The sequence below is a fragment of the Balaenoptera musculus genome, chromosome 4 (assembly GCF_009873245.2).
Source record: "Balaenoptera musculus isolate JJ_BM4_2016_0621 chromosome 4, mBalMus1.pri.v3, whole genome shotgun sequence".
Lineage (NCBI taxonomy): Eukaryota > Metazoa > Chordata > Mammalia > Artiodactyla > Balaenopteridae > Balaenoptera > Balaenoptera musculus.
In genome coordinates, this window is record NC_045788.1 from 7,404,812 (window position 1) to 7,423,720 (window position 18,909).

Sequence of the window (18,909 nt, forward strand, 5' to 3'; positions counted from 1 at the left end):
ATGGTCAGAATATTTCCAAAACTCTACGTGTCTAATAGGAAATGATGGTGAATAAAGTACTTTTAATAATGAAACATAAACTTATTATTCTAGCCTAAGGAAAATATGAATTGCTATTTTTGAACCAATCAAATGAAGAAGAACTCTGCTTTGCAGTTTCACATGGTTAAGGAAAATACAATGGTCACATATCAATAGTTGATTTATCAAAGCACTTCATGTGAAAAGCTTAAAGAAGCAATAATTGAAATATAGTTTATTTGTAAAATAAATGCAATTTTAGTTTTTGTTTAAGTGCTCAAGTAGATATTTTTAAGCCAACTTATTTTGGAACTCCTAATAACAGTGATGAAATTGAAAAAGTAGTACCTTACTTTTCAGTGTGCTTTCTTTTTTCCCCCAAGGCATTCTGACATATAAAATCTCTCCAGTTTTGAGGTAAGACACTGGATATGGTATACTTCTCTGGGAATCTGAAGGGGTAGGGTAATTTTCTTTTTTTGGTTTAATTATTGCTATATCCTCAGGCTTAGAGATATTCAGCAGAAAATAGTAGTCAAATGGGCCCTGATTCATTTCTAGCCAATGGTTAATGTTCAGTACAATACATTTCATTTATCTGATACTCCAAATATGTTATCTGTGAATGTAGGCACTGTTAATACTCTTGTAGTTGGGTTCGAATGGCCGCATGGGACAAGGGTCAAACCTGAGCCCTGGCTATGAATGTCATCTTGAGTTACTGTTAGAGACCCTATGACTCCATCCAAGATCAGTGTGAATGGCTAAATGGGATAACTCAACATACTTATGGCTTTGGGTTATGGGGCTGCAGGTATGTAGATATGGGGGTGTATGGCTGTGTGGACTTTCGTTGCCACCCTATGTTTGAAAGGCAGGATGAGACTAACAGGAAGAATGGGACTGACAGAGGGAGAGACGATGGGAGGGAAGGACTCAAATGCTAAGAGATAAATGGGTGCCAACTACCCAAACCTTCTAAATATGTAGTCCAGGAATACCAGGATGCCCAAATCATTCAGTGGTAAAATTTATTGTAATTCCATCATCACCATGAAATTTCAACTTTATTTATTCTTCAAAGTCTTTCCCTCCAGTATCAAAGTCTGTATCGTTACTTTTAAGGCATTTAACTAAAGGGGGAAATGACATCTTTGCACTTTTCATGAAAATTAGTGTAAGTTGGGGTTTGCTTGTACAATAAAATAGCAGTAAAATGTCTATACTCTTTCAGGTTCCACCACTGAGATTTATTTATATTCCCTTAACAGAAAAAGATACTCAAGAATGCTGAAAGAATTAAAGTACTTCCTTTGAGGCTTGGGTTTCTACTGGAGAGTAATGAACTGGAGTTGAATGAGATAAGAAACTTATTCCTTGGTTCTACATTAAATCGAAAAAAAGACATATTTATAAAGATTGTGCACAACAAACAGGGGATTTGGGGAGAAGTTTTACAAAGCAAACATGTATTTAAAAATACTATTAGAAACTGAACACAGATCCAGTAAAATTATAAAGTTGTTGTATAGACAAGTCAGTCACTCTAAAGCTGGAGATTAAGGCTTTAGCTAATATATTCCTTCTCGACGGTATAACTGGAAGCCCAGCTTTTGCTCTCAGGCCTCATCAGAGCTGGGCAGGAAAAAGGAAGAGGGGCTGAAATGCAGATCAGCTCAGTTCCTTGTTCCTAGAAGTGCTGATGAAAGACTGGATGGAAAAAGACACGGGAATAATTGCCTTTAATATTGTTTGGGAATAATTTGATGCATGCCAGACCACAGCACTGCAGATTAAGGATGCTTGACTTAGGTAGATGTAAGGTGATAGTATTTGAGATCTTCTCTCGGTTTTTCTAAAAGGATGCTGAGCCAAGTCTGTAGGAGAAGCTATAAAGACTCATACCCTTTAAGTGGTAAATGATTCCCCAGATACCTGTGTTCCTGAAAGCTAAGGATGTGGAATATTCTGGTCTACTTTATTGTCATGATTAGCTGGATTTTCAGTATGTATTAAAGAGTCCTGATTTTCTGAAAATAGTATTAAAACAAACCAAGGAAATATGGGCTTGGTGACATTATTGAGAATACTCATCACTACTGACTGAACAGTGAGTGATTTCTTGATACAATTACCTCACTAAATCCTCACAATAATGCTACTATTTTTCCCATTTTACAAATGGGTTTTAATCCAGGCTTGGTCAGCAATTAGCTAGATCTTGAATAAATTCCTTATTGTTTTTCCCCCTTTCCTTCTTATGTATAAACAGATTGACCTGCCTTAATTATGTCACAAGGTTATAATTAAAACTAAACGATATGAAGAAATAAAGAGTCTGAGATAGCAAAATTTGGTGACATGTAGGTGAACAGAAAGAAGCATTGGTTAACAAAGAACTGCAGACAAAAGGGGAAAGAAATAAAATAATCAGAAATGATGAAAATATAGATATATGCTCATAAGAAATATGGCACTTACAGGAATTCTGTTCATTAGTTGGGGGTAAAATCATTTGAAAATATGTAAATGGTGATCGAAAAGCACTAAATAAATACCAAATGATGGTTGTGATGATTAATGAATTAAGGTCAAACCCGCGTATTTCTAAAACGGTCGCTACGTGTGATACTGTTCCCACTGAGAGCCAATGAACTGGAGCTACCTAAATCAACAGAGTATAACCTTAAACATATAACATTGAGAAAAAAATGCCTTTCGGATATTCATGGTGTGTTTGGCATTGTCATAATAATTGGGGAGCCCTGCTGGTGGTTAGTGGGTGAGGATGTTAGATGTTCAGACCTGGACAGGACTACACAGTGTAGGATTGCCCTTTATCTCACACAACTGTCAACTGTCCTTTTATGACTAAGGTAAATGCAGAATAAATAGAAAGTTCAGTTGCATACCTTGTTTCCTTTGACCTTGTAGCTTTCTGAGGACTTCTTAGAGAGACCAAGTCAATCAGAGTTACAGATTTATGGCATAGCCTATACTTCTAAGCCTTTGTGGTTATAGCAGCAGATAAGAAGTACGTGCAAACCACCTGCTAGATAGGCTCACAGTGAAATGACAGGTCAGAAGAAAGAGCATTCTATTTCTTTGGAACAGATATATCTTAGAATTTCTGAAATTGTCCAGTACAAGGGGTCATGGATAATAGCGTTGTAATTTATTTTTTATTTTTAGAGTGAAAGTTATCAGTAACAGAATATCCAATTACCAGTGGTTCTAATAATAGGAGCTTTATTATATCACTTGGCAAAGAGTTCAGAGGTGCAAAATTTCAGCTTCCTGCTCTGCCATCCATGTCTTTCCTATATCTCTCCTAATAATTAAGGATGACTGCAGTAGTCACACACAACATATTCTTCCATTCACACATCACGGGAGGAAATGAAGGAATAGGGACACGAATATTTTTCCCTCACATGTCTCTCTTCTTTTTTTCAGGGGAAAAGTGATTTCCAAGAAGCCCCACAGAAACAATCTATTTCTTAAAGGACAGAATCGGTCACATACTCACCCCTGCTCCTGAAACAGCTAAGGGGAAGGGAATTCCCCCTGGCTTAGAATACTCATCATTAATTCCCTGGGCCTGGGCATACTGTTGCCTGCACAAAATTGGGTTCTTTGGGTTGTTAGGAAATGGGGAAGTTTTACATCCAAGATTTCAGACATTCAAACTATTAATTTCTTCATTCATGGAAAAAAAGAGAAGGAAGTTGGTATTCTTTCTCTAATTTTCTGCTTCATTGCTATTAATAAAGGAAAGCAAGTTGAGTGGAATTTTTCAGAAAATGGCATCATGATTATAAACTCTTCAGAAACCTGATCTAACAACCAGGAGACCTGAGTCTGCCATCCGTTAGTTATGGGGCTTTTGGCACTAGGGCTCAATTTCTCACCTATAAAGTAAGAGAGACCGAATTAGATACATTACCAGTAGGTCACTTCTCATTTTAAGTTTGTAAGGCTTTGAATCAGCAACTAAGTTATACATGATGGTTTTCAAACTAAAAGTAATTTTATAACCACTTTGTAACTTACAGCCAAGCCTTGTGCCCTATTGATCCTAAAGGACCAATGTGGCTTATGAACAATTTATCTGAAGAGGAAGAGAGTAGTTAGGAGAGATTCAAGCTCACCATTCATATTTATATTCTGACAAGCATAATTACACTCAGATGCTTTCTTTATGGTGAACCTATCAGGGAAGATTGTTTTTGAGTCAGTCTTCCCAAAAGAGGGTTACTGAGTGGTCAGAGAAGAATGAGCTGAGAGGTAAAAATAACTTTAGGAGATGCTGGATTAATCACAGTTAAACAGATTCCTTTATCACTGAATTCCTCAGAAGATTTATAATGCTAAAGTACATTATAAATCTCCTAAAGAGATATAGTACCTCCCAACTTTCATTTTGACTATGTATTTATTTTTCATGGAACATTTAATTTTTCCCCATTTAGAAAATAATCTCATTTGTATAGAGTGGTACAAATAACCTATACCTGTTGCTATATGAAAACATAACCTTCCCAAACCTCTTGTTAAACTACTTCTTAACAATTCTGACCCAGTTGACTATAAGATGCCAACTTAGAGAATAGAATACACTATTCTATAAATAGAATATAAACAATGTTAAGTATACATATGGGTTTTATTGCACATACCAATTTAATAAATTTTAAATGGTATAAACACTGTCTTAGTATCATAAAAATACATTGTTAGAGGCAATACATTTTTTTATTCCTTATATTTTGACTTCTTTCTCAGTGGTCATTTTTAGGCCACTTTTGTGAAATATTTCATAGTATAAAAGTTCTGGGAAACATACTTTGAGAAAGGTTAGTTTAAATTATTTTTCCAAATATGTTATAATAAAATGTAGAGGAGTTTAAACTCCTCTACATTTAGAAGAAAGAGCAGGAGGATAACAGTAGAAGAGCAGAGAAGTTTTTAGTGCTTATAAAAATAAGTCAGTTAACTAGGGATTCCAGACAGGAGTTATACTTAAACTGTTGGCAAACCCAAATACCAAATTATAAAGTCATCTTTGTAGAAGCTAAACTGCATAAAAACAGGAGTGGAGTTTCCATTCTTTTGTCATGGAACTAGTAAGAGATGGGTATTTTTTACCTAGAAAAACATCTTGCTGCCTGGAGCATAGTAGAAATGGCAGTAAGAAAGAACAGCAGAAGATTTGGGGGCAACTCTCAGAGGGGCAAGCCAGACTCTATTAGTTTAGCAGAGGAAATCAGCCTAAAAGAAAGAAAAAAACCCACCTTATATCTTTCTCACGGGTGTCAGTTCTCCTGAGTGTAAACAAGTCATCATCTGTCAATGAATAGGTAGTACCAGAAATGGCTTCTAAGCCCTAGAAACGTCCAATATCTAAGAACCAGGAAGAGTGGGAAATAAAGCTCCAAGATATAACCTTGTCTCTATGACAGAGTTGAAAAAAATAATAATGATAATAAATACTCGTTAAGCAGATACTCAGGCTTAGGTATGTTGAATGATTGCCCAAGTTCATGAGAACTTTGACAAGGTCATGAGGAGCCTTTTTAGAGTCCTAATTTATGTCTGTCTTGGGTGGGTGGCAGAAGGCATCAAAGGTTAGCAAAGTAAAATGATATAAAACTAACAGAATGTAAATTGTTACAGCCGCTATGGAGAACAGCATGGAGGTTCCTTAAAAAACTACAAATAGAGCTACCTTAAGATCTAGCAATCCCACTCTTGGGCATATATCTAGAGAAAAACATGGTTCAAAAAGGATACATGCACCCCAATGTTCATTGCAGCATTGTTTACGATAGCCAAAACATGGAAGCAACCTAAGTGTCCATCAACAGATGAATGGATAAAAAAAGATGTGGTATAGATATACAATGGAATATTACTCAGCCATTAAAAATAATGAAATAATGCCATTTGCAGCAACATGGATAGACCTGGAGATGGTCATACTAAGTGAAGTAAGTCAGACAGAGAAAGACAAATATCATATGATATCACGCTTACAGGTGGAATCTAAAAAAAATGATACAAATGAACTTATTTACAAAACAGAAACAGACTCACGGACTTAAGAGAATGAATTTATGGTTACCAGGGGGCAAGGGTGTGAGGGAGGGATAGACTGGGAGCTTGGGATTGACATGTACACACTGCTATATTTAAAACAGATAACCAAGGACCCATTATAAAAAAAAAAAAAAATGTTATCAAAATAAATAAATAAATAAAAACAATGGACTGGCATATGGACACACCCCTTTTCTATGATTTTCCCTTTCTTCTTTGTTAATTGAGGTATAATTGACATATAACATTATATTAGTTTCAGGTATACAACATAATGATTTGATATTTGTATATACTGTGAAATGATCACCACAAAAAATCTAGTTACCATCTGTCACCATACAAAGTTACACAAATTTTTTCCTTGTGATAAGAACTTCTAAGATCTACTCTCTTGGCACCTTTCAAATATGCAGTACAGTATTATTGACTGTACTCACCATGCTGTACATTAGATCCCCATGACCTTTTAATTTTATAACTGAAAGTTTGTAACTCTTGACCCCTTCACACATTGTGTCCACCTCCCAATACTCCCTCTATGGCAACCACTGATCTGTTCTCTATCTATTGGTTTGGTTTTCCATGGTGCAATACCCTCAAGATCTAGCCATGTTTTTGCAAATAGCAATATGTCATTTTTTTATGGCTGAGTATTATTCCACTGTATAAACAGTTGCCCCTCGGTATTTGTAGGGGATTGGTTCCAGGATCCCCAAGGATACCAAAATCTGCAGGTGCTCACGTCTCATATAAAATGGCATAGTATTTGCATATAGCCTACACATATCCTCACATATACTTTAAATCATCTCTAGATTACTTACAATGACTAATATAAGGTAAGTGCTGTGCAAATAGTTGTAAGTACAATGTAAATGTGATGTAAACGGTTGCTGGTGTGTGACAAATTCAAATTCTGCTTCATGGAAAGTTCTAAAAACTTTTTTTCTCATGTGTTTTTGATCCACAGTTGGTTGAATTTGCAGATGTGGAACCCACAGATATGGAGGGTTGACTGTATACACAACAACTTTTTTCATCCATTCACCCATCCATGGAAACTTAGGTTGTTTCTGTATCTTGGATATTGTAAATAATGCTGCAACGAACATAGAGGTACACATATCTTTTTGAATTAGTCGTTTTGATTTCTTCAGATAAGTACCAGGAAGTGGAATTGCTGGAATTTATAGTAGTTCTATTTTTAATTTTTTGAAGAACCTCCATACTGTTTTTCATAGAGGCTGCACCAGTTTACATTCCCACCAACAGTGAATGAGGTTCCCTTTTCTCCACATCCTCACCAATACTTATTTCTTGTCTTGTCTTTTTGATAATAACCATCCTAACAAGTGTGGTTTTGATTTGCATTTCCCCGATGATTAGTGATGGAAAATGTCTGTTCATATCCTCTGCTCAATTTTTAATCAGATTGCTTGTTTTTCTATTATTGAGTTGTATGGGTTCTCCATATATTTTGGATATTAACCTCCTATTGATATATGATTTGCAAATATCTTCTCCCATTCATTAGGTTGCCCTTTTATTTTTTATTTTTTTGATGGTTTCCTTCACTGTGCAGAAGATTTTTGGTTTGATGTAGTCCTACTTGTTTACTCTTGCTTTTGTTGCCCTTGACTTTGGTGTCTGATCCAAAAAGTCTTTATCAAGACTGATGTCAAGGAGTTCATTGCCCATGTTTTCTTCTAAGAGTTTTATGGTTTCAGGCCTTACATTCAACTCTTTAATCAATTTGAGTTAATTTTTGTACATGGTATAAGATAGTAGTCTATTTTCATAATTTTGCATGGGATTGTCCAGTTTTCCTAACACCATTTATTGAAGAGACTGTCCTTTGTGCATTGACTATTCTTGCCCTCTTTATTGAAAATTAATTGATCATATATGTGTGAGTTTATTTCTGTGCTCTCTATTCTGTTCCATTGACCTATGTGTCTGTCTTATTGATCTTTGTGTGTTTTATAATGTTTTATACTGTTTTGATTACTATGGCTTTGTAACATAGTTTGAAATCTGGGAGCATTATAGCTCTAGCTTTGTTCTTTTTACTCAAGATTGCTTTAGCTATTCAGGGTTTTTGTGGTTCTGTACACATTTTAGGATTGTATATTCTTTTCTATGAAAGATGCCCTTGGAATTTTGATAGAGGTTGTATTGAATCTGTAGATTGATTGGGCAATATGGACATTTAAACAATATTAAGTCTTCTGATCCTTGAGCATAGAATATCTTTTGATTTATTTGTGTCTTCAATTTCTTACATCAACGTCTCATAGATTTCAGTGTACAGGTCTTTTACCTCCTTGGTTAAATTTATTCCTTGGTATTTTATTCTTTTTTATGCAATTGTAAGTGGAATTGTTTTCTTAATTTCTCTTTCTGATAGTTCACTGTTAGTGTATAAAAATGGAACAGATTTTTGTAATTTGATTTTGTACCCCACAGCCTTCCCAAATTAATTTATTCGTTCTAATAGTTTTTTGGTGGGGTCTTTAAGATTTTTCTACATACAAAATTATGTCATGTGCAAATAATGAAAGTTTTACATCTTCATTTCCAATTTGGATGACTTTTGTTACCTTTTCTTGCCTAATTGCTCTGGCTAGGACTTCTAATATTATGTTGAAAAATAGTGGCTAGAATGGGTTTTCTTGTCTTGTTCCTGATCTTAGAGGAAAAGCTTTAGCTAACATACTATGATGGGCTTATCATATATGGCCTTTATTAGGTTGAGGTACATTCCCTCTATACCCACTTTGTTAAGAGTTTTTATCATAATGAATATTAGCTTTTTTCCAGTGCTCTTTCTGCATCTGTTGTGACCATCATATGATTTTTATCCTTCATTTTGTTAATGGGGTGTATCACGGTGATTGTTTTTCAGATGTTGAATTGTTCTTACATCCCTGAAATAAATCCCACTTGGTCATGGTGTATGATCCTTATAATGTATTGTTGAATTTGCTTTGCTGATATTTTGTTGAGGATTTTTACATCTATGTTTGTAAGGAATATTTGTCTATAATTTTCTTTGTTTTGTGTGTGTGGTGCCCTGGTCTGTTTCAGTATTAGGGTAATGCTGGCCTCATAGAATGAGTTCAATTTTTGGTAAGAGTTTGAGAAATATAGGTATTAAATCTTCTTTGAGTGCTTGGTAGAATTCACCAGTGAAGCCATTTGGTCCTGGACTTTTGTTTGTTGGATGGTTTTTGATTACTGACTCAATCTCCTTACTAGTAAATTGTCTATTCAGGTTTTCTATTTCTTCATAATTCAGTCTTGGAAGATTGTATGTTTCTAGAAATTTACCCACTTCTTCTAGGTTAGCCAATTTTTTGGCATATAATTGTTCATAGTAGTACCTTATGACCATTTGTATTTCTTTGGTATCAGTTGTATCTTCTCCTGTTTCATTTCTGGTTTTACTTGAGTTTCTCTCTCTTCTTTTTTTCTTTTACTGAATCTAGCTAATGGTTTGTCAATTTTGCTTATCTTTTCAAAGACCCAGCTCCTAGTTTTATTGATCTTTTCCATTGTCTTTTTAGTCTCTACTTCATTTATTTCTTCTCTAATGTTTATTATTTTCTTCCTTTTTCTAACATTGGGCTTTGTTTGTTCTTTTTCTAGTTTTTTTGGGGTGTAAAGTTAGGTTGTTTATTTGAGATTCTTCTGTTTCTAGAGGTAAGCTTGAATCACTATGAACTTCCTTCCCTCTTGAAACTGTTTTTGTTGCATTCAATAGATTCTGGTATGTTGTATTTTCATTTTTATTTGTCTCAAAGTATTTTAAAATTTCACCTTGGATTGCCTCATTTACCCTTTTATTGTTCAGTAGCATTTGTTTACTCTCCACATATTTGAGATTTCCCCAGTATTTTTCTTGTAATTGATTTCTAGTTTCATACCATGTGGTCAGAAAAAAAGGCTTCATATGACTTCAATCTTCTTTAATTTATTGAGACTTGTTATGTGGCCTAACATAAGATCTCTCCTGGAAAATATTGCATGTGCACTTGAGAAGAATGCGTATTCTGCTACTTTTGGATGGAATGTTCTGTATATATGTATTCATTGCATCTGATCTAATGTATTAAGGCCAATGCTTCCTTATTGATTTTCTTCTGAATGATCTATCCATTGATGTATGTGGGATATTAAAGTTCCCTAGTATTATGGTATTGCTGTCTATTTCTCCTTTTAGGTCTGTTAATATTTGCTTTGTATATTTAGGTGCTCCTACGTTGGGTGCATAAATATTTACAAATGTTATATTGTCTTGTTGGATTTATCCCTTTCTCATTATGTAATACCTGTCTTTGTCTCTTATTACCATCTTTGTTTTATTTTATATATATATTTTTTTAATTTATTTTTTAATTTATTATTTATTTTTGGGCCTTTTTTGCTGTGTGCAGACTTTTTCTTCTGTTGTGGTGAGTGGGGGCCACTCTTCATTGAAGTGTGCAGGTTTCTCATTGCGGTGGCTTCTCCTGTTGTGGAGCACAGGCTCCAGATGCGCAGGCTTCAGTAGTTGTGGTGCATGGGCTTAGCTGCTCCACAGCATGTGGGATCCTCCTGGACCAGGGCTCGAATCCATGTCCCCTACATTGGCAGGTGGATTCTTAACCACTGTGCTACCAGGGAAGCCCACCATCTTTGTTTTAAAGTCTATTTTGTCTAGTATAGATACCCCAACTTTCTTTTGGATTCCATTTGTGTGAAACAACTTTTCCATCCCTTCACTTTCAGTCTGTGTGTGTTCTTACATCTAAAATGAGTTTCTTATAGGCAGCATGTAGATGGGTCTTGTTTATCTATCCATTCAGCCACTCTATGTCTTTTGATTGGAAGATTTAATCCATGAACATGTAAAGTAATTATTGATAGGTATGTACTTATTGCTGTTTTGTTAATTGATTTTTGACTGTTTTGTAGTTCTTCTCTGTTTTTTTCTTCTCTTGTTCTCCTCGCTTGTGCTTTGGTTGTTTTCTTTGCTGTTATGGTTAGATTCCTTTCTCATTATCTATTGGGTATCTACTACAGGCTTTTGCTTTGTGATTACCATAATACTCACATATGACAGCCTATATATAAATAACAGCCTATTTTAAGTTGATAGCAAGGTAAGTTTGAGTACATTCTAAAACTCCATATTTTTACTACCCCTCCATGTTTTCTCTTTTTGATGTCATAATTTACATCTTTTTATTTTGTGTATTCCTTAATTATTGTACATATAGCTATTTTTACTACTTTTATCTTTTAACCTTTATAACAGCTTTATAAATGCCTAAATACTACCTTTACTATAAATATTTACCTTTACTGATAAAATGTTTACTTTTTTTTTTGTTTGTTACTAATTAGTACCTTTAGAGGTCCCTTTAACATTTCTTATAGAGTCATTTTAGTGGTGTGAACTTTAGCTTTTGCTTGTCTGGAAAACTGTTTATCTCTCCTTTGATTTTGGATGACAATCTCACTGGGTAGATTACTCTTGGTTGGAAGTTTTCCCCTTTCAGCACTTTGAATATGTTGTGTTACTCCCCTCTGGCCTGTAAAATTTCTCCTGAAAAATCTGCTTATAATCTTATGGGGCTGCCCTTGTGCACAACAAGTCATTTTACTCCTGCTGCTTTTAAGATTCTCTCTTTAACTTTTGACATTTTAATTATAATGTGCCTTGGTATGGATCTTTTGGGGTTCATCTTTTTGGAATTCTCTGGATTGGAATCTGGATGTCTATTCCCTTCCCCAGTTAATAAAGTTTTTAGCCATTATTTCTTCAAATAAGTTTTCTGTCCCTTTCTCTTTTTTGTCTCCTTCTGAACCCTCTATAATGCAAATGTTATTTTGCTTGATGTTGTCCCATAGATCGCTTAAGCTATTTCCACTTATTTATTTATTTAGGTATAGTTGCTTTACAATGTTGTGTTAATTTCTGCTGTACAATGAAGTGAATCAGCTATATGTATACCTATATCCCCTCCCTCTTGGACCTCCCTCCCAACCCCTCCATCCTACCCATCTAGGTCATCACAGAGCACTGAGCTGAGCTCCCTGGGCTATATAGCAGGTTCCCACTAGCTATCAATTTTACACATGGTAGTGTGTATATGTCAATCCTAATCTCCCAATTTGTCTCACTCCCCTTCCCCCCATGTCCACATGTTCGTTTTCTATGTCTGCATCTCTACTCCTGCCCTGCAAATAGGTTCATCTGTACCATTTTTCTAGATTCCACATATATGTGCTAATATATGATATTTGTTTTTTTTCTTTCTGACTTACTTCACTCTGTATGACAGACTCTAGGTCCATCCACGTCTCTACAAATGACCCAATTTCATTCCTTTTTATGGCTGAGTAATATTCCATTGTATATATGTACCACATCTTCTTTATCTATTCATCTGTTGATGGACATTTAGGTTGCTTCCATGTCCTGGCTATTGTAAATAGTGCCACAATTTTTTTTTTTTTCTTTTTGCTCTTCTCTTTGACTGAGTTCCACTACCCTGTCTTCCAGATCACCGATTCTTTCTCCTGCTTCAATTAGTCTGCTGTTGAATCCCTCTAGTGTATTTTCCAGTTCAACTATTATATTCTTCAGTCATGTGCCTTCTTACATTTTCTATCTCTTTGTTAAAATTCTCACTATGTTTATCCATTTTTTTCTGAGTTTGGTGAGGATCTTCATGACCATTCTTTTGAACTCTTTACCTAGTTGATTACTATTTCTATTTCACTAAGGTTTTTTTTTTTTTTTTCCCTGGGTTTTTATCTTGTTCTTTCATTTGGAACATATTTCTATGTTTCCTCATTTTGCCTGACTGTGTTTGTTTCTCTGAATTCTCCTTTCAGTCCTAAAGGAGAGGCCTTTGTAAGAGATGAACCTTGTTGTTCAACCAACCTTGCCTCTTGGTTGTCTCTCAAACCTTTGTGATTGTCTAAGCAGCCTGATTGGCTCTTGATACATCCCAGTTGTTGAGGGTGTGCCAATACCTGTCAATGTTCCAAAGGGAGGATCTCAGTCAGTACCTAGTTTCAGGCTGACTGGAAGTCAGATCCTCAGGCAACAGCTTTTAAAGTATGCAAATATATACAGTCCTCTGAGACTTCAGTTGTAAACCCTACTGGCCTCTAGACCAGGCAATTTGGAGGTGTCCCCCTGGTGACAATTGCAAAAATCAGGGTTCCAGGTGAGTCTATAAGCTCTTCACTGGGAAGTACTGGTGAGCTGTAGTATGGCCAAGGAAGAGCACAGAGAAGGCATCACCAGCCTGTGTTCCCTGAGGGCACCTTCTTAGTCCCTAGATGTGTAGTAAACCTGAAGCCTACCCTTCAGGCTGAAGCTCTAAGACAGGTAAATAGACTTTTTTTCACAGGAAGATCTGGAGCATGTTCAGTGTGCTGTCTGTGCTATGCCCTAGGGGTGATGGCCTGCCAAGAACTGTCTCTCTGGTTGTTTCAGCCCCATGGGGCCCAGAAACACAAGTTTCCCTGGCCACCAGAGCCAGGCAATCAAGGAGCATGCACCAGTGGCTTTAGTGGGGTGGGGTATGCCCATCAACACTAGTTAAATAGAAGAGCACAAAACTGGCACCCACTAGTCCCTCAGTCTCTGAAGAGAGCCCCCACCAGCTTCTGCCCCTCCAGCAGACACATTAATATTAGCTAATACACCTCCTTCACATATGGTCTAGGCACTTTTCAAACTGCTGCTTGAACACTTGGTCCCAGGGTGAGTAAGTCTGTGAGTGAGCCCTTTAAGAGTGGAATCTCTGTTCCCTACAGCCCTGTGAGACTTCTGGATGTAAGCCCCATTGGCTTTCAAAGTCAGATGTTTGAGGGGTTTGTCTCTCAGGTACAGGTCTCAAGGGTTCCCCAACCCTGATGTTGGGCATGAACCCCCTCACTCCTCAGGAAGAAGTTCCATACGTGTGAGATCCTTCCGGTCGTGGGTTGCCACACAAGTAGTGGGGTTTTTGGTGAGACCGAATCTTTGCCTCTCCTACCTTCTTCACGTGGTCCTTTTATCCTTTGTTGTGAAGGATCTGTTCAGCTAGTTTTCAGGCCTTTTTTCAGAGGAAATTGTTCCATATACAGCTGTGTATTTGCTGTTTCCATGGGAGGAGGTGAGTTCAGGCTTTTCCTACACTGCCATCTTGAAAAGCCTCTTGTACAGTTTTCATTTTAAATTCTTTTTCAAACTGGAATGTTGTTACTTGCCATTTAACTGTGATTTAATATCCCTTATGGTTATACTTTTCCAATAAAAAATAGTTTAAGTTAAAAAAAAGATTAAAGATAAGTTTCCTTGAGTTTGCAGCCTTACCAAGCTACCTAACTAGACAACATTGCCATCTAGTGGCCTAAACATACTACAGTCATCACCTTTGGGGTGGGAGTTGGGGTCCTAGCATAGGTCTGAGGGGTGTGTCCAGGAAGTGCAATGTTAACAGTGATGCCAAAGCCACATCAAGAACATACAAACTCTTCCAGAGAAAACACGTGAGACCTTCAGTTGGAGAATCCAAAGCTGTACCAGCTCCATAGAGAAAAAAGTACCACTGCCATTGAAACAACCTTTGATCTGCCTCACTTATTTATTTCCTTTTCTTTGAACTTTTAGGGTCCATTTTTTCATTCCCTTGTTCACCTACTGCTTGAAAACATTTTCCAAACATTCTCTCATCTTTACGAAAAGGATGTTACCCTACATCACCATGACCAGGTAAAGACGCAGGAATCAGATTGCTAATGGTGGTTAGGAACTCCACATGGGGGTCAACCTGAGCCTTCATGGAGAACTAGAATGAGCAAGCAAGAGCTGGGCTTTGGTCTAAACAAGACAAAGCTTTAAGAGACAGGAAAATAGGAGAAGGCTTACAAACATGGAGCAGATGCAGCTTCAACTGAGATTCCAAATATTCTAGAGATAAATATTCTTACATCCCTTGGGGCCTCTCCTTTCGTTAAAATCAGTTACTCAGGGTTTCTCCTGATTGACTAGAAGGTTTATGTAATCCGTTGCTTCTGCAACTAGGCCACCTATGGCAACCACCATCAACTGCCGGAAAAGCACGATGGGCATGAAGAAACATGCCCAAGACGGGACCATTATCAGAACACCACTGATAGGTTCTTGCCAACCCTCATCTCTGACCCTGTACAGGTAAGATCATAATAGAAGTTGAGAGCACAAACAAAACAGCCATTAAGTCTTTTTCAATCCACTTTTGATGAAATAAGGATAGAAACAAAAAACATCGGTTTAGATCTGTTTGAACAAAGGAACAGTGAGAAAGCTGGAAGAGGCAATTTTCAGAAATCCAAATATGTGCTTCTCCAAAATTTGCATCAGAGGCTGAGTCATGCCCATGCAAATGGATCTTAGTTCAAATTCATGTTAGAAAAATCTGGAACACACTTACTTCCCCTATGCAAATCTCCGAGGAAAACAGCCGTGGGTTCTTACCTATAATAAAAAGAATCTCCACTGCAATGTCACTGACTGTTGTGCTCCGAGTTGTCGATAGGTCATCATTGCCAATAAAGCAAACGTTGTAAGGTACGGTCACGGCAACATAAAACGTCGCCAATAGAATAAGCCAGTCCCAGCCGGCTTTGAAAGTGCTAAAATGCAAAAGTATGAATTTGGACTTTTTTGCATCAGAAACTTTATACTCCGGAAATGCTGGTTTATCTACAAAAACATTCTGTGGATAAAGACAAAAAGGAGAGAAGGGAGAAACACAACATTAGAAATAAGGAACACAAAGCCTTAAACACATGGGGAGAATTATTTATACATACAATGTCAACACATCTTTATTTTTTTTTTTGAATTTTAGAATTTTATTTATTTTTTTATACAGCAGGTTCTTATTAGTTATCCATTTTATACCTATTAGTGTATATATGTCAATCCCAATCTCCCAACAATGTCAATACATCTTACAAGTGACTTTTAGAAGTTGGTGATGCAAAAAGTAGACTTTTAAGTATGTTAAAATCGGGCAGAGATCTTTGTTATAAGTGACAGGAATATGCAGAGTGTAGTCACCAGTGTTAAAAAGTGACTAATCCAGATTTTGTTCATGAAGAATAAAAAGATCACTACCTAAAATGTCACCTAGAAACATCCAAAGTTGCAAGTATAAGCCTACATACATTATAAACACAAAGATACAGTTATGTTCCTACTGTCATGGGGACATTCCGTATACTTATAGTTTTGAGATGACAGTCATTATCTAAAGAATATATTGGGCCTGAAATACTTCTAATAACAGCAAAGGTACCATTTTTTTTCTCAAAAGGTTAGAGCTATATGATCAATTCAATTGTAAATAGCTGTTAACATGTCTTTCAAACTATAAGCAGGTTGTGCTGACTACTTGCATTTTGTATTATGGTTGTTGGTGAAGTTTCCAGCTGGGAGCCCAAATCTCATAACCTTGATGGACATAGATTTATTCTGGCACTGGCTAGCCCTTGTTAAGATGGCAAAGCAAGAAACAGTTACTTAACAGTTATTATTCAAGTCATGGGAGGAGAAAGGCAATGTTCACTGTGCAGCTGATTAAATGCAGAAGAATAGCTGGAGTTTTTATAACTGCAAAAGCCCTTCACTTTGAAAGCAGTCCAAATTGAGGAACAATTCTCTTTATTGCTGTGAGACAAAGGGAGGCCCAACAATAGTGTGTGTGGCAATTTGACAGCCTCTGACCAGATACTTGCAGACCTTGCTTTGACCTCAATTAATGAGAAATACAAGATAGGTAATGGAAACTTAAATTTGAAAGTTACGTTGAATGAACAGAACAGTTCAAAGTTCTTGAATACTGTTACTTGCAGGTCGCAGTGTGTTTTCTTGTTTCTGGCATTGAAGGAAGGGCAAATTAATGTGATATGTTCAGGGATTCCTAAAGTACTTGGAAATTCAAGAAAGGTTCAGAGCAATCAGGAACACAAGCTCTTTAGTGGTGACCCTCAGTGCCCAAATATTTCTGCTACCTTAATATGAATGCCTCTCCTATCTTGCATCTCTCTTTGGTAGGCATTTACAACACACGTTTCTACTTCTTGTTAATAGTCTGACTCATCCCACAGGGCACCTCATAAAGCCAGGATTTTGTGGTGAGGGAGGGCCTGCTTCACTCCTTCCAGATGGTTCTTTGATGCCCATCTGCCATCGTGTCTATGCTCCATTCAATTCCCTGACTTGACCTGCCTCCTTTGCCTCATTCTCTGGTTTCTAGGAACAGGTTCCAAAGGTGGATTATGACATAAAACTGAGGAAGGAAGAAGAAAGTAACCCCTGTTGGGCTTCTCATCAAAGCTGAGGCTGGTGCATCGGAGAAGAGAGAGTTGGGGTCCATAAGTATAAATCTCAAAGTTGACAAGCACTTCTATTTACAATAGGACATGATGGATTCCAATACGATTTTTTTCCAAATATTTACTATGATAACACATAACCAAAAGCCATGGAAGAATATCTCAATTTTTATCCAAATAAGTCTTTTTCTATCATGTTACAGAAATGAAATGTTTACTTTATTTGAGGGAGAAGCCAGCTCTAGGAGTGAAGGTTGGGAAAACTCAAGAAGTAAAGTATTTTTTTTATTGAATTATGTTGATTATACGAAGCATTAGTGATGCTGATGAAAAAGGTCAGCAATGTAATAGTTATCTCCACAAATCAGAAAATAAATCACACTATTTCATTTTTATAGGCTACTTAAAATATATTATTTAAATTATTTTAAAAGATACTGAGAATCCAATACATCTCAGATTAGACTTAAATTTTAAAAGGTGTTTCATTCAAATTCTGCATACATCCTGACACAATCACCTGAGTGAAAAAAAGAGATGTGCTTCTCCTCCTGTTTCTCTATTTGTAAAGTTTTATCAAAAACCTTTTGAATGGAAGAAAATTTCTTACAATTGGAAAGTGTGCTTTTAGCAAGTAAGGGGGAAAAGACGTATTATTTATAACCCTGAAACCTATGAAGTTTGCCTAAAGAATAATACAACCAACCATCCTCGATGTTAGTTATATATATTATTTATTAATTTTCAAGCCTATTGTTTAGTACCAATGGTGTTTGAGTAGTTTAACCTCTACCCTATGTATAACTGAAACAGAGTAGTTAAGGCCAAAGCCTAATCAAGGTAACTGTTTCCTAAACTATTTTTGCAACATGTCTTTGAAATTAACATCCAAATGAACAAAGGGATGGGAAAATGTTTCTACAGTCATTACGCTGAGTAATTGCAAGGTAGCATATGCCTTCGATGACTACCAGCCCGGTACCCTGTTGGTCATATGTGGGCATCTAAAGCACTGTCCCTTCAAGCTCCCAAGGCTCCCATGTGATCTTTGGGTTGAAGACATTTGCCTCATCCCAATGTCATGTAATAGAGTAACAAATCAAGGAAACCAGAAATTAAAAACTTTTTCCAAGAGGTACCATGTGGCAAAGTTAGAGCCAGGATTAAAGGGTGTTACATCCTGATTCTCAGAGCTTGCTAATGGCCCGATGAGCTAATTTGTTCTGAGTTGAATCATACATTCCTATTCCACAGAATTGTATCAGAGAAGCAGCAAGGTAGGGGCAGAAGCACCGTGGCTTTGAGTCAGAAGATTCATGGATGGGTCCCACATCTGCTGGTTCTACTTTTGAGATCTCAAATAAGTTGTTCTTTTCCATCTTTAAATTGGAACGAATAAAAATCATATCTAGTAATGGC

General features: G+C 36.5%; 1 protein-coding gene across 1 annotated transcript in view; it reads right to left on the minus strand.

The window, feature by feature from the left end:
• The window catches only part of KCNH8 (potassium voltage-gated channel subfamily H member 8), a 392,154-nt gene that overhangs the window by 154,854 nt on the left and 218,391 nt on the right, over positions 1–18,909 (minus strand). Inside the window, exon 5 of the mRNA XM_036850697.1 lies at positions 15,626–15,866. Coding sequence (XP_036706592.1) covers positions 15,626–15,866 — 241 coding nt within the window. The remainder of the gene's footprint in view (positions 1–15,625; positions 15,867–18,909) is intronic.